The 13026-nt window shown below is 29.9% G+C and overlaps 1 protein-coding gene across 1 annotated transcript; it reads left to right on the forward strand.

Moving 5' to 3' along the window:
• Positions 1-5881: 5881 nt before the first annotated feature.
• LOC112293752 (uncharacterized) lies at positions 5882-8521 on the forward strand. Its single transcript, XM_024543558.3, has 4 exons — positions 5882-6008; positions 6913-7088; positions 7342-7528; positions 7735-8521. Exons 1-4 carry the CDS (start codon positions 5945-5947, stop codon positions 7983-7985), a joined length of 678 nt encoding a protein of 225 aa, XP_024399326.1. The 5' UTR covers positions 5882-5944; the 3' UTR covers positions 7986-8521.
• Positions 8522-13026: the final 4505 nt, after the last annotated feature.

Raw genomic sequence — 13026 nt, forward strand, 5'->3', positions numbered from 1 at the left:
AAATGTATTTTGGAATTTGCCAACTACTATTGAATCTTTATGAAGGACTTCTCTCAAATTGCAACTCTACTTATATGTTTGACTTGTAAAGAAAAACTTCAATAGAATCAAGAAGCAAAAATAGCATTTGAAGCTTTAAAGATAGACTTGGTTTTTGCACCAATCTTGTATCACATTGACTTCTCTAAGACATTCTTTATGGAAACAAATGTATTAGACTTTGCTTTGGATGCTATATTATCACAAATGGGAATAGATGATAAACTTTAGCCAATAGCTTTTCATTCCAAAAAAATTTTAGCAATCGAGATTAATTATGAGATCTACAACAAAGACCTTCTTATAATTGTGGATTCTTTTTAAGAATAACATAATTATCTAGAAGATACTTTCAATTTAGTTACTATATATATGGATCAAAAGAACCTCAAGTATTTCATATCAGCTCATGTTTTGAATTATTTCTAGGCTTATTGGAGCATATCTTTATTAAGATTTGAGTTCAATATCACTTATCGAGCAAAAAAATAATAAAATTTGTGCAATGCCCTTTCTAGATATTCTTATCTTATATCTAAAGAAGGAGATACATCTTTTAATCAACAAAGAATAATTTTATAGAAGCCAAAATAATTTCATCTTTGAGTAATGAAATCAATATTGATTGTTGATTCAACTTTTTTCAAATGAATTCAATCAAATATGTCCTCTGATCTTCTTATTCATGATATCAATAATACTTCTTTTAAGTCTTGTGATACTTCTAAGTTTAAGTTCAAGAACAACCTATTCTATTTCGAAGGATGTCCATATATACCAAAAATAGAAGCATATTTATGTCTTCTTCAAGTACATCATGACTTTGTAGTAATAGGATATTTTAAATATAACAAGACTTTGAAGCTAATATCTAGAGATTTTTAGTAGCTGCAAATGTAGAAGGCTATAAAAGACTTTGTTTAATCATGTGACATTTGTTCAAGGTTAAAAATACCTTGTCATCGATCTTATGGACTTCTTCAGCCATTACCTATTCTACAACAACCATGGTCTTCAATTTTTATGGATTTTATTACGGATCTTCTAGTTTCAAAATTGTGTGATTCTATATTTGTGATAGTAGATCATTTTTATCAAAATGGCACATTTTGTATTATGTATAAAATCTATCACACATGAAGAAATTGCTAAGTTTTTTTTTTGACAATATCTATTGATATTGTGGATTGAAAAAAGATATTAAATCAGATAAGTAGACTCAATTTGTATTAAGATTTTGGAGAACTTTTTTTAAGATTCTAAAGATTGACATAAAGCTTTCTTTGGCCTTTCATCCTCAAACTGATGGACAGATAGAGTGCGTAAACTAAATTTTGGAACAATACTTAAGGTGAACCATCAATTATCAACAAGATGATTGGAGAACCTTTTTGCCATTGGCAGAGTTTGCTTATAATAATACAATGCATTCTTCTATGCAAAAAATATTTTTTTTATCAATTATGATTACCATTAATAATTTGATACTTTTAACTTTTTAAAAGTTGATAATCCTATGGCAAAAGGTTTGGCAAATCATTTGTCATAGCTACATGCAACAATGAAGGTGCAACTAAAAGAAGTTCAAGAATAACAAAAGATCAATGTGAATGCCTATTGAAAGGAACAACCATGATTTAATGTAGGTGACAAGGTATGGTTATTTTGTTGTAATATCAAGTCTACTCATCTTTGTGATAAGTTAGACTATCGCAAGCTTGGATCTTTTCTTATTTGTGGAGAAATCAATCTACTTATTCATCGATTATATCTATTGGAGGTAATGAAGATCTATCTTATCTTCCATGTGTTTTTTTTTGAACCATACAAGACTATGAACATACCAAGAAGAAGACAAGTTCTACCTCCTCTTATAGAAGTAAAAAATAATGAAGAGTTCAAAGTAGAAGAAGTTTTAGACTTAAGGCAATGCCAAAATAAATTGAAATATCTTATCGATTAGCACAGATATGATATTAGTGAATGCACATAGAAGCTAATAAAGAATCTTCTAAATATAATAAAGATAATGGAAGCTTTTTATTGATGATATCTATCAAAATCAAGATGAAGAATAATAAGTCTTTGCTATAAAAGAAACAAGGTCTATGAAAGATTGTATTCTACTTTCTATCTTTATTTAATATTTTTATATATTTATAACATTAAAAAAATAGAGAATCAAAAACCAACAAATTTGACTCAAAAACCTTTATTTGTTGACTTTTTAGACGAGGCATTATGATTGTCACAACCTTCAAGATGATACAATCAAGATGAAGATCTTCAAGAATGATATTTTTTTCATTGAATAGATGGCAAGATACAATGCGATTGATACCACGACCTTGGAAGGGCTCTCAATGTTTGGTGATTTTACTAAAGGTAGAAACAACTCTTGACGATGTTTTCAATGTTTTATTTGAAGGAAGTTATGAAGGCATGAATAATAATTAAATAATTGGGTGATCTTCTTGCCTTAGTATGGGACACTATTGATGGTTAAGAGGTCCTATCAACCATCTTCAAAGAGAGTAAAGATCAGAGTATGTCGCAAATATAATTTATTACATCTTAGATTTTTTCAATATATGATGATCGCTCTTTATAGAAATCGTCCCTAGAAGAAGGACTAATATCATGGACATATACATGTAAACTAATAATTATCTATATGATTAAATAAAAATAAGTAAAAATAAGTTAATTCTATAATATATTCTTTAGAAGCTTCTTAGAAGCTTTATAGATGTTGCTTTGACTTTGTAGGTGTCTATAATTAATTTTTAAGTTAAAAACATAGTCAAAAAATTGGCCATGTGACACATATATTGGTAGCTTGAAGAACAAGCTAATTATATGGTTCACATATAGAAAACTTGCCTTATAAGCTAAAACATGTATTTTGCAAAGTCAACACATATTAGAGGTCCTATAGAATATTGCCATATAGCTCCTAGTTAGATAGTATACATAGATGCAAGAATGAAGCCCTCTTCACTCTTATCAATTCTTTTCTTGCTTCTAGTCTAGATTTAAGAGTCTCTAGTTTCTTTGTCTTTTTGCAGTAGCCATTCTAATTTCTTTTTAATATGCATATTTTTTATTTCTATTTTTTTATATTTTTTTATTTACTTTCATTAAGTTCTTATCTTTCACACAAGGTGGCACCAAAATATATTAGAATATTCTGTTTATTGATACAAATAGGATATTAATAAAAACACATGGCAGCCAATAAAAAATATTACAAATGTAGCAAATAAAGTTAATGCTTTTTATTGACAACATCCATCCAAATAAAGACAAAAGATAGCAAAACTTTTCTATAAAAGAATTACAATTTAAAAGAGATTGTATTCTATCTTCTATCCTTATTTGTAGTTTCTATGTATTTGTGGCACTAATGAGATGAAATATCAATAATTAGTAGATTCAACTCGAGAGCTATTATCTGCTAAGTCACTAGACAAGACATTGCAATTGTCTTAATCTTCAAGATGATACAATAGAGATGAAGACCCTTAAGAATAATATGTACTTTCTTGAATAGATGGTGAGATACAATGTATTTGATATCACAACCTTAAAAGAGACTCTTAATGCTTGGTGATATTATTCGAGTTAAGAACCACCTTTGACGATATTTCAAATGGTTTATTTGAAAGAATTACAAAGGCCTCAATAATAATCGAATAATAGGGTGGTCTTTTTATCTTAAAATGGGACATTATTAATAGTTGATAGGACTTATCAACTACCTTTAAAGAAAACAAAGATTAAAAAATGTAGCAAATATAATTTGCCACATCTTCGACTTTCTCAACATATGATTGCCACTCCTTGTAGAACTTATCCTTAAAAGAGAGGTAATATCACAGACATACATATTTACCTAGATAAGAAGTATTAAATAGAAGATTAATGTAGCTAGATTTGATATTATCTTATGGAAAAGCTTCTTAGATGTGTTGATTGATAGGCTGGAAACTTTGCCAACAAATTGGCTATGTATCTCATGTCTTAAAATCTTGTGGTACAAGCTAACTACATGGTGCATATAAAAAAAACTTGTCTTACAAGTTAGACATATGTCTCACAAGTTGGACACGTATTAAAGGTCCTATAAAACGTCACTACATAACTTTTAATTAGATAATATATATGGAGGCAAGAATGAAGCCTACTTCACTCTTCTAAATTCCTTTTGAGTACTTAGTCTTATTTCAAGATTTTCTAATCTTCTTTTCTTTGGCAATAGCCATTCTAATTTCAATACTATATTAGTTTTGAGTGAATATCTATTCTTTTTGAGTTATATAAGAGTGTATTGAGTTTTTAGTTCTTTCAAGATTCATGTCCTTAACAAGTAAAAGATTTAAAAGAAAAATATAATCATTATTTTTTTTAGTATTTTTTTTTCTTAATTTTTATAAAACATATATTTTTCTTTTTATATTTTGGATATTTTTACAATAAAAATTTTAAACTTGATATATTCAAAAAAAATTATTCTTTATATTATTTTTTCTTTATTCTTTAAAAATAATAAAATATATATGAATATATATATATATATATATATATAATATTTTATTAACTTATTATAAATCTTTTTATAGAAAAATATTATTAGATTTGAATTTAAATATAAAGAGAAACATCTTAGTTTTATAATTTAAGTTCTAAACTTTTTAAAAAAATCACTTGTATTTTGCTAAGGTAAAAGAAAGGTATATCATACAGATTTAGTAAGTATATAAAAATAATGATACCTTGGTGAATCTATGGTTTTTCTTTTATAATCCACAAACATATAAAACTACTCACAATTGAGGTGGTATAAATATACAAGTTATAATATAAAGCATTTTATAAAATATTTTGAAATATTTAAAAACCTTACAAATGTTTTGTAAAACTTTCCATAAATGGTCAAAAACCTAAGACTCTTCAAAAAAAAATTCTTTAAGATTCCAAAATCTTCTATTGTTGTCCAAATGTTTTTGTGAATCTTCTATAGTCTTCTAGAAGCTTTTATAACTAATCAAGACCTAGTCAATTAATTTAGAAGTTTTCACAAAGATTTTTTGACTTTTAAATATTCTTTGATTATTAGAATTTCCCTTTGAAATTTCTACAAGATCAAATTGCTGCGTCATAATTAAAATAACAAAACATTAAATATCTCAAACTTACAAACTGAAGTTTTGAAACAATCCAAGTATCTTGTTACTAATCTTGTATTTATAATTATTTTTAATCCAATAACTTGTTCCTCTTACAATTCTTAATCCATTGATCCTTTACCTTTTCTCGTTGATATGGATTTGTATCTCTATAATAAGATAAAAAATAAAGTAAAATAAACAAAAAAAAACATGTGTCATAATTTAAATATTGCTTTAAGGTCCTAACTGCCTACTTAAATTGACAAAAACTGTTTAAAATAATTGTACCTGATATTTATTTATTTTATTTTACAAACTAGTAACTGGACATTTAATTTTTTTTAATTTGATGTGACATTAATTTCAATCATCATTAATTATGATGATTAATGAATGACTAATGCTAGTATCAACAAAACATTTTTGAACACAACAAAGTTTCATACTAAAGACAAAACATTGAAGATGGCCTGTCACCGAGCAACGCAACTAAACAATGGTGGTTCCAGGTTGGGGAACCGAGTCAAGGATCTCGGTGGTAGGCCACCTGGGTATATGGTGGAGGGTATCTAAGCGGGTATAGATAGGGGTAGGAGAAGGGAGGGGGTCATTGAAAATTATTCCTACTAATCAGAGTGGCCATGTATTCTTGAGACTTATTGCTGAACGATGAAGATCATATCCTGCTGTTGCTGCTGCGACTCAATCGCGAGTTTGCTTCACAATTGCCGGCGATGTCGATGGGATGGTACCGCACTCTTCTGCCTCTGTGCATCTTGACGTTGCTCGCCGCTTCCGGTAATGCTCTTCTATCCCTTGCGATGATGTCTTTTTCGCTTTGGTCGGTGGGCACCAAACTCTTGTGTTTGTGACCCCTTTGAAGGAACCTCGTTTAGAGTCGAGGTTACTTATGGTCCCGATGCGCCTCTCCGCTGGTGTTTCTCCTGTTCTTCATGTTAGCGATGTGCGTTTGTTAGTTGATCTACCTTTTTTTTTGTAATTTTTGAATTTTGATTTTTTGATTATATATATATATATATATATATATATATATATTGTGGAGGTCTCAATTGGCTTGTTAGGTTAATGGAGTCTAGGATCTACGTGAATTTTGTATGCAGAGTCCAGATCCTTCGGAAATTCTTAACATCTCACGAGTAGGATTGTTTGTATCGATTTGGAGTGGTGGAAAGGCTGTGTACTTTTTCAGTGAGGAAATACGAGGTGGTTCATGAATGTTAGGGTTAGTACATACGACGTAAGTTGATACTGGAAGCTGAGTGTTCGTGTGCAAACGTGTAGTGCAAATTATCTGATGTGAACAAATTTAAGGTCCTGTCATACATTTTAAAGCTTTGTGTGGATTACACGATGGTTAGTCGGTCATTTGGGTCTCGTGGCGTGACACGGTCGATAGCGCGTTATTTGTAAGCTTCTCGGAGTGTGTTCCGATTTTTGAAACTTCAGGAGGGAGATTTCACGGTTTTCATATGTAGGATTTTTTACAATTTTGAAGTGTTTGGATTCGTTTTTGTGTGTTTCTATAGACATTTGATTTGCTCTCCATTAAGTGCCGCATATAGTTTCCTTCAAGATTCATTTATCTAACACGATTGGTTTAGACAGCTGTGCATTTGATGTTGACAATTCCATCTTCGGCTCAACAACTTCCTAACTTCAATACTCTGATTTTCTTCTACAGGTGCTGCCGCAGATGGGAACGTTACATTACAGTCGTTAACAATCTTTAATACGCACGAATGGTTTGGACAAAAACCTAACGTGTATTTCCAATGTCAGGGCGAAGACAGGGTGGACTTGCCTGATGTTAGAGCGAAGGATCAACTTTATACTTTCCTGGGAGAGGAATCTTGGCAGGTAGCGTACTACTCACGTTTGGATGTCGAAGAAAATGATTGACTATACTAAATTGTTTACTTCCTAACAGGCAAGAACAAAAGTGATACTGATCACAGTCCATTCACGCTGTGATTTCTTGAAGGGCGAGACGTTCAAACCTCAACTGCTTTAGCTTACAAGAGTGACATTTGTTATGTGAAGAGACTTCTATATGGACGGATTATGTTGTGTATACGATTATGACCCGTGTTGGCTTGAGCTATTTTTGCAGCCTCTCACAAGATTGGTAGGAAAGAAATGCAAGCGCTGCGGAATTTTCGAGAAGGATACGTTTAAGTCAGATGACGTATTTGATCAATGGGAGCTTTGTCCATTGAATTTCACACCAAGTCCAGATGGGCTTTATCATCGTTTTAAAGAAAATGAGTTTAACCTCACGTTCACATGCCCAACCTGCAGTAAGTTCAACAGCCTTTGATACTGGCATCCAGTCTAGTTTCTTCTACTGTCATCACATAATACTAGGACGATATTCCAGATAATACTGATCGTATGAGGAGCTGCCGTTATTTGTAACTTTTAAGGTAGTTCCTTTGTTGTTGAGAATGAAAAATGATCCCGAGGTAGAGTTCTGCTAATTGAATTTGGGATGGTGTTCTGTCAGATGTGGTGGCATCCGAAGAAGTGGAAGCAGGTGAACCCGACAGTGGTCCTGAGAAAAAGGAGAAGAGCCATGGTCATGAGTTAATAGCTGTGATTGTTGTATTTGCACTATTATCACTGGGAGGGTTCGCCTTTGTTGCTTATAGCGGATGGCGTCGGAAACAAAGGGAGATGCAGCAAGCACGATTTATCAAATTGTTTGAAAGTGATGACTTTCTTGATGATGAGCTGGGGCTGAAGGATGACTTATAAGTGAATCTTTCAAACTACACCCAATTCTGGCTTCACAAATTTGGCCTTCATCAAGTAGGATGAAGGATGCCTCCTCTGTTGCTGGTGAATTGGGACCCTCTGCATCTCTTGTTACCTGATTATTTTCCTCTGAGCAGGTTAGTACTCAAGTAGTTGTAGAATCACAATGTGCTGGAAGGATTTCCTGATGGAGGGCCTGCTTGATAAGAGAATCAGCCGAGTGTCATTTACACTGAAAAGATTACTTCGAGGCATTTCAACTGATCAGGGTGCATCATGGAGAGCTTTATACATAATGCCATGCATTTTGAAGCTTTTGTAATTAGGGGAGAGTTGAAGACGGATGTTTTATTTGCTCTTGTGGTACATATTCTACTGTTCGATGGGAGAATAGTGGCCTTGAATAGCATAACCATAGTTTTGAGGGGAAATCCCTCTGGAGTAAAATTTCCAACTTGTACTTAGAATATTGTAACAAAAGAGTCTACTTCCATTAATAATCAAAATGACAAGAATGGATCAGGATTTGAAAGGAACGTGTAAACCTAGTCTTTAACTGTAATCGATTATCTATGTGGTATGATGGACATTCAATTGTTAATGGAATAAAAAATTTGTTGGGTTATGAGGCAATTGAAAGGTGAAGTTGATGACTTTAGCATAGATCCACATATGTGTAATTGTTGGTGGTGCAAATGTTCATTGTTCATTGTTCACATCACTTCAATATATTTGATAGAACATTGAAAATTGACCTTTTGATTGAGGAGGTTGAAAACTTTCAATATTCTTGCTTAATTTGGATGATATTGAGCATTAATATATGATTCAATGCATATGATCTAAGAGACAAAGCAAGTGAACAATGTCAAAGGATTGAAGATCAAGGGTGATAAAGTATCTACATGGCAATTATACATTGTTGGTAAGGCTTATAGAATTTTTTTTTCCTATAAGCATAAGTATATTGTAGTAGTGTTTGATCTTGGTTATTTTTATTCAACTAATTTTAGTAGCACCAAATGATTACTTGTATGAAATGTCAAATACTTTGGTTATTATAGTCTTGTATTTTTTTAGACTAAAGACCATGTGCATATTACTTACAATACCTATGAAGCAAAGACATAGAAGAAAACCAATAGAAAGATGAAAACTTTTGTTATTAATCAAGGCACTAAATTCTTCAAACATTAATTAGGTTTGCACTTTAAGGTTGAAGGCATTTGACACATGATTATTTTAATGATTATTGAAATGAGATCGTTGGCATGGTAGGACAAATAATGTAGACCATCTTTGAAGCAATACAAATATTTTTAGACAATGTTAAGTTGGATTGTTGATATTAGGTGTTTCTACCAAGTATATGACTTAGACTGGCAATCACCTTCTACTTGTAATACTTAGTTGTAAGACACTACATTAAATTTTTTTTGGTGAAAAATCTTTTGTTGAATATGCTTGTCATTTTGATTGTCCTACTTGGTATCACATACTAATGGAGAAGTGTCAAAAGCTTGTTGCAAAGGAAAAAAAGAATAACTTTGTTGAATATTTGGATGTGATAAAATTATACAAGATTTTTCTACTTCAGGAAAAAAAGATGATTTTCAATGAAGATGTGGTTTTCCTTGATGACAAAGATGAAGATTTTGATAAACCAATGACTCTATAAGATAAGAGTGGTAGAAATGAGAATCATAAAAACAAGCTTGGTTAGTTTGGTCTTTAATATTTGGATAGATGGAAAATACCTAAACTTCAAGCCTTTGGATCAAAAGTCCATAAAGGATCTAGTAAAAAAATGTTTGGTGTTAATACAAGCTCTAAATCAATGAATGTAGTGGAATTACATTAATTAGAAGTAAAGGTAATTACTTAAGTTCTACCACCAAGACGTCATAACATAGGTGGAATTGATTCAAAAAATATTATAATTAATAGTAAGATATATTACATACTTTACAAAAATAACAACAATTTTTTTTGAAGAAATTATGATTTGCCAATTGAAATAGTAGATGTTGTTCACGCTAACAAATAGATAGAATTAGAAATTTTTTGAGTAAGCCATGAGTTCATCCTTTAGGAAGAAGTAGAATCATACCATGAAAGAAGAACTTGATTCTTTGAGAAATCATGGTACATGGGAGTTTTTAGTTCTATTGGATATCAAAAATGCTATGGATTCAAAATAAGATTTTAAAAAGAAATTTATTAACAATAGTTTCATTCTAAGCCAATATCAAGATTATTAAGATGTTTTTGAAAAGAATAATGCTGATATTCTTTCAAAGCATCATTCTTATAATTGCTCAATTGATTTTGAAGAAGGAGCTTAATTGCGATTTGGACCAATCTAAAATTTATTGCAAAATGAGTTGGTTGAATTCAAGAAGTAAATTGATGAAAATTTGACTAAAAATTTCATTTGCCATTCAAAATCTCCACTAGAAGCCTTTATCTTATTTGTGAAGAAAAAAGATGGATCATTGCAGATATGTATAGATTATCAAAGATTCAACAAGATTATTGTTAAGAATAAAAATATTTTATCTTTGATATCATGACTTTTTGATGAATTAAATTAAGGTAAGATCTACACTAAAATAGATCTATGAGGAGCATATAACCTGATATGCATCAAAAAAAGAGATAAATAGAAGATAATATTTTGAACTAAGTATGGGCATTTTGAACATAATGTCATACTTTTTGGATTCACAAATGCCCTAATTACTTTTCAACATCTTATGAATGATGTCTTTTGAGAATTTTTAAATGATTTTATTGTCTAATATTTAGATGAAATCTTAATCTATTCTAAGAATACAAAAGAGCATAAATATTTTTGTATCATACAAAAATTTAGAAATACATGATTATAAGCCAAGATAAAAAAAAGTACATATTTTAAACTACTCAGGTTGACTTTTTAAGATATATCATTTCAAATGATGGCATTATGATGGATTCTAAGAAAGTTCAAAGTAATATGAATTGAAAGGTTCTAAAAACAATAAGAGATGTTTAATTTTTTTAAAAAAATTTGTGTTATTATGAAATCTTTATCAAGAATTATTTTGAAGTTACAGCTCCACTTATACATTTGACATATAAAGACAAACTTAAGTAGAACAAAGAACCCAAAGTATCTTTTAAAGCCTTGAAGTGTCACAGATATACTATAAAGAAGATTAAATAAGAAATTAAATATAAGAGTTTCAACAAGAAAACTAGCATGAACTTGATTAAACCATATGAGTATAAGATCAACACCAAGAAAGGTGAGCTAGAACTCTAAGAGGTGTGTTATTAAGATTGAAGATTCTTTCAACCTCAATTCCAATATATACTAAGTAATATGAAGCTTCTTGAGAAATTTCTAAATTACTTGGAGACAAAGCAATCTTAGGATCTTTTTTGGACAACTTCTTAAACATTTGTAGAACTTTTTAAAATCTATTCGAATATTTTAAAACCTCTTTAGAATCTTCTAAAATATTCTAAGAATAATTTTGGAATATTCTAAAATATTCTAAAATCTTTTAAATACTAATAAGATATTTTAAAAATATTAAAAATATTCTTATCAAATATTTATAACATCACTTTTTTTTTTCTAATTTTGCATAATTTTTAAATATGATAATATAATTTTTAATGCAAAGTCATAAGCATTAGTCTCCAAATATAAGACCTTTATGAAATTAAAATATATTAAGATTAAAGTTGTAATAAAAGTTACCTTTAAATCTTAAAATAAAAACCTTAAGTATAAAGGACTTTTTACCATCTTGATTAAGAATAGATTATCCCTTTTTTTTTTATAAAACTTAAGTATATTAGGAGTTGCGGATTATCCTCTTCTAAATTGATATTGTCCTTGGTATTTTTTCTTTGTTTTGAAGTCTTTTCCTCTATTTGTCTTGAGTGATATTACACATCTTCTCATTTTTAAGTGTTATTATAGCAAAGCTTTTTATAATAAAGAGAGTAATGGCATAAATACAAGTGTAATTGAGAAAGTTAATACTTGTGATGCATCAACTCAATATACTATCATAGGGAGCAATAAAAATAGTAGGGAGTAAAGATATAGAGATGATTGGAGCTACTTCAACATATGTATCAAATCATGTCATTTCTCTAATGGTAGAATATCCATCTAGTATAACAGAACCAAGAGTTGCATTGCTTGAGAAGTTTGATGGCATAAGATCCAAGTTTTGAGGATTTATCAATCAAGTATAATTTGTGATTGAACTTCAACTTAAAAGCTATCCAATTCCAAGATCACAAATTAGATTCATTGATATATTCTTTCCAAGTTTAGAATTATCATAGTTTTCATCTTTTTTTGAATGACGAGATCTAATATTGGATAATTTAAAGTTTTTTTTTAACAAAGTTTTGATCTGTGTATAGAGAATATGATGCAATTTGTGTTACAACCAATAAGATTCATATTTTGTAACAAGATAATTGATTAGTAACGTTATATGCTTCATAGTTTTGACAACTTACAACTAATATTAAATGAAATGATGTTGCAGTTATTAGCCAATTTTTCTACAGATTATAATATGAGGTAAAACAATTGATGCTCAACTTACTTGATCTTCAAATATTCAGTCAAGCAATTGACTTTGTTATAAAGTGTGACAATTGCCTTTTTGAATTTTGATGTAAGAGTTATACAAGTATACCTGAACATTACTATAATTCAATAACAATACCAATGTCTTTTCAATACATACATTTGAAAGTAGAGGATATGAAAATTGATGTGGTATGTTTCAAACCTCTTATTGAGCAAAAAAGACTTGTGTTGTCAGGAAGGATTGTACTTATATTGTAGAGAATCTAAGTACATTGCTCAATATTGTCCAAAAAAGTGGCACAATTACAAAATGAGAAGTAAGGCCATCAAAAAGATAGTATGTCAAAAAACAACTTTGTTTAGCTACAATAAAGACTATGTGGTTGAAAACTTATAGAATACTTAGTGAAGGTCCTAATCTCTCTTTATAACCCT

This window comes from Physcomitrium patens, chromosome 2, assembly GCF_059467195.1.
Source record: "Physcomitrium patens ecotype Gransden chromosome 2, ASM5946719v1, whole genome shotgun sequence".
In the NCBI taxonomy this organism is placed as follows: domain Eukaryota; kingdom Viridiplantae; phylum Streptophyta; class Bryopsida; order Funariales; family Funariaceae; genus Physcomitrium; species Physcomitrium patens.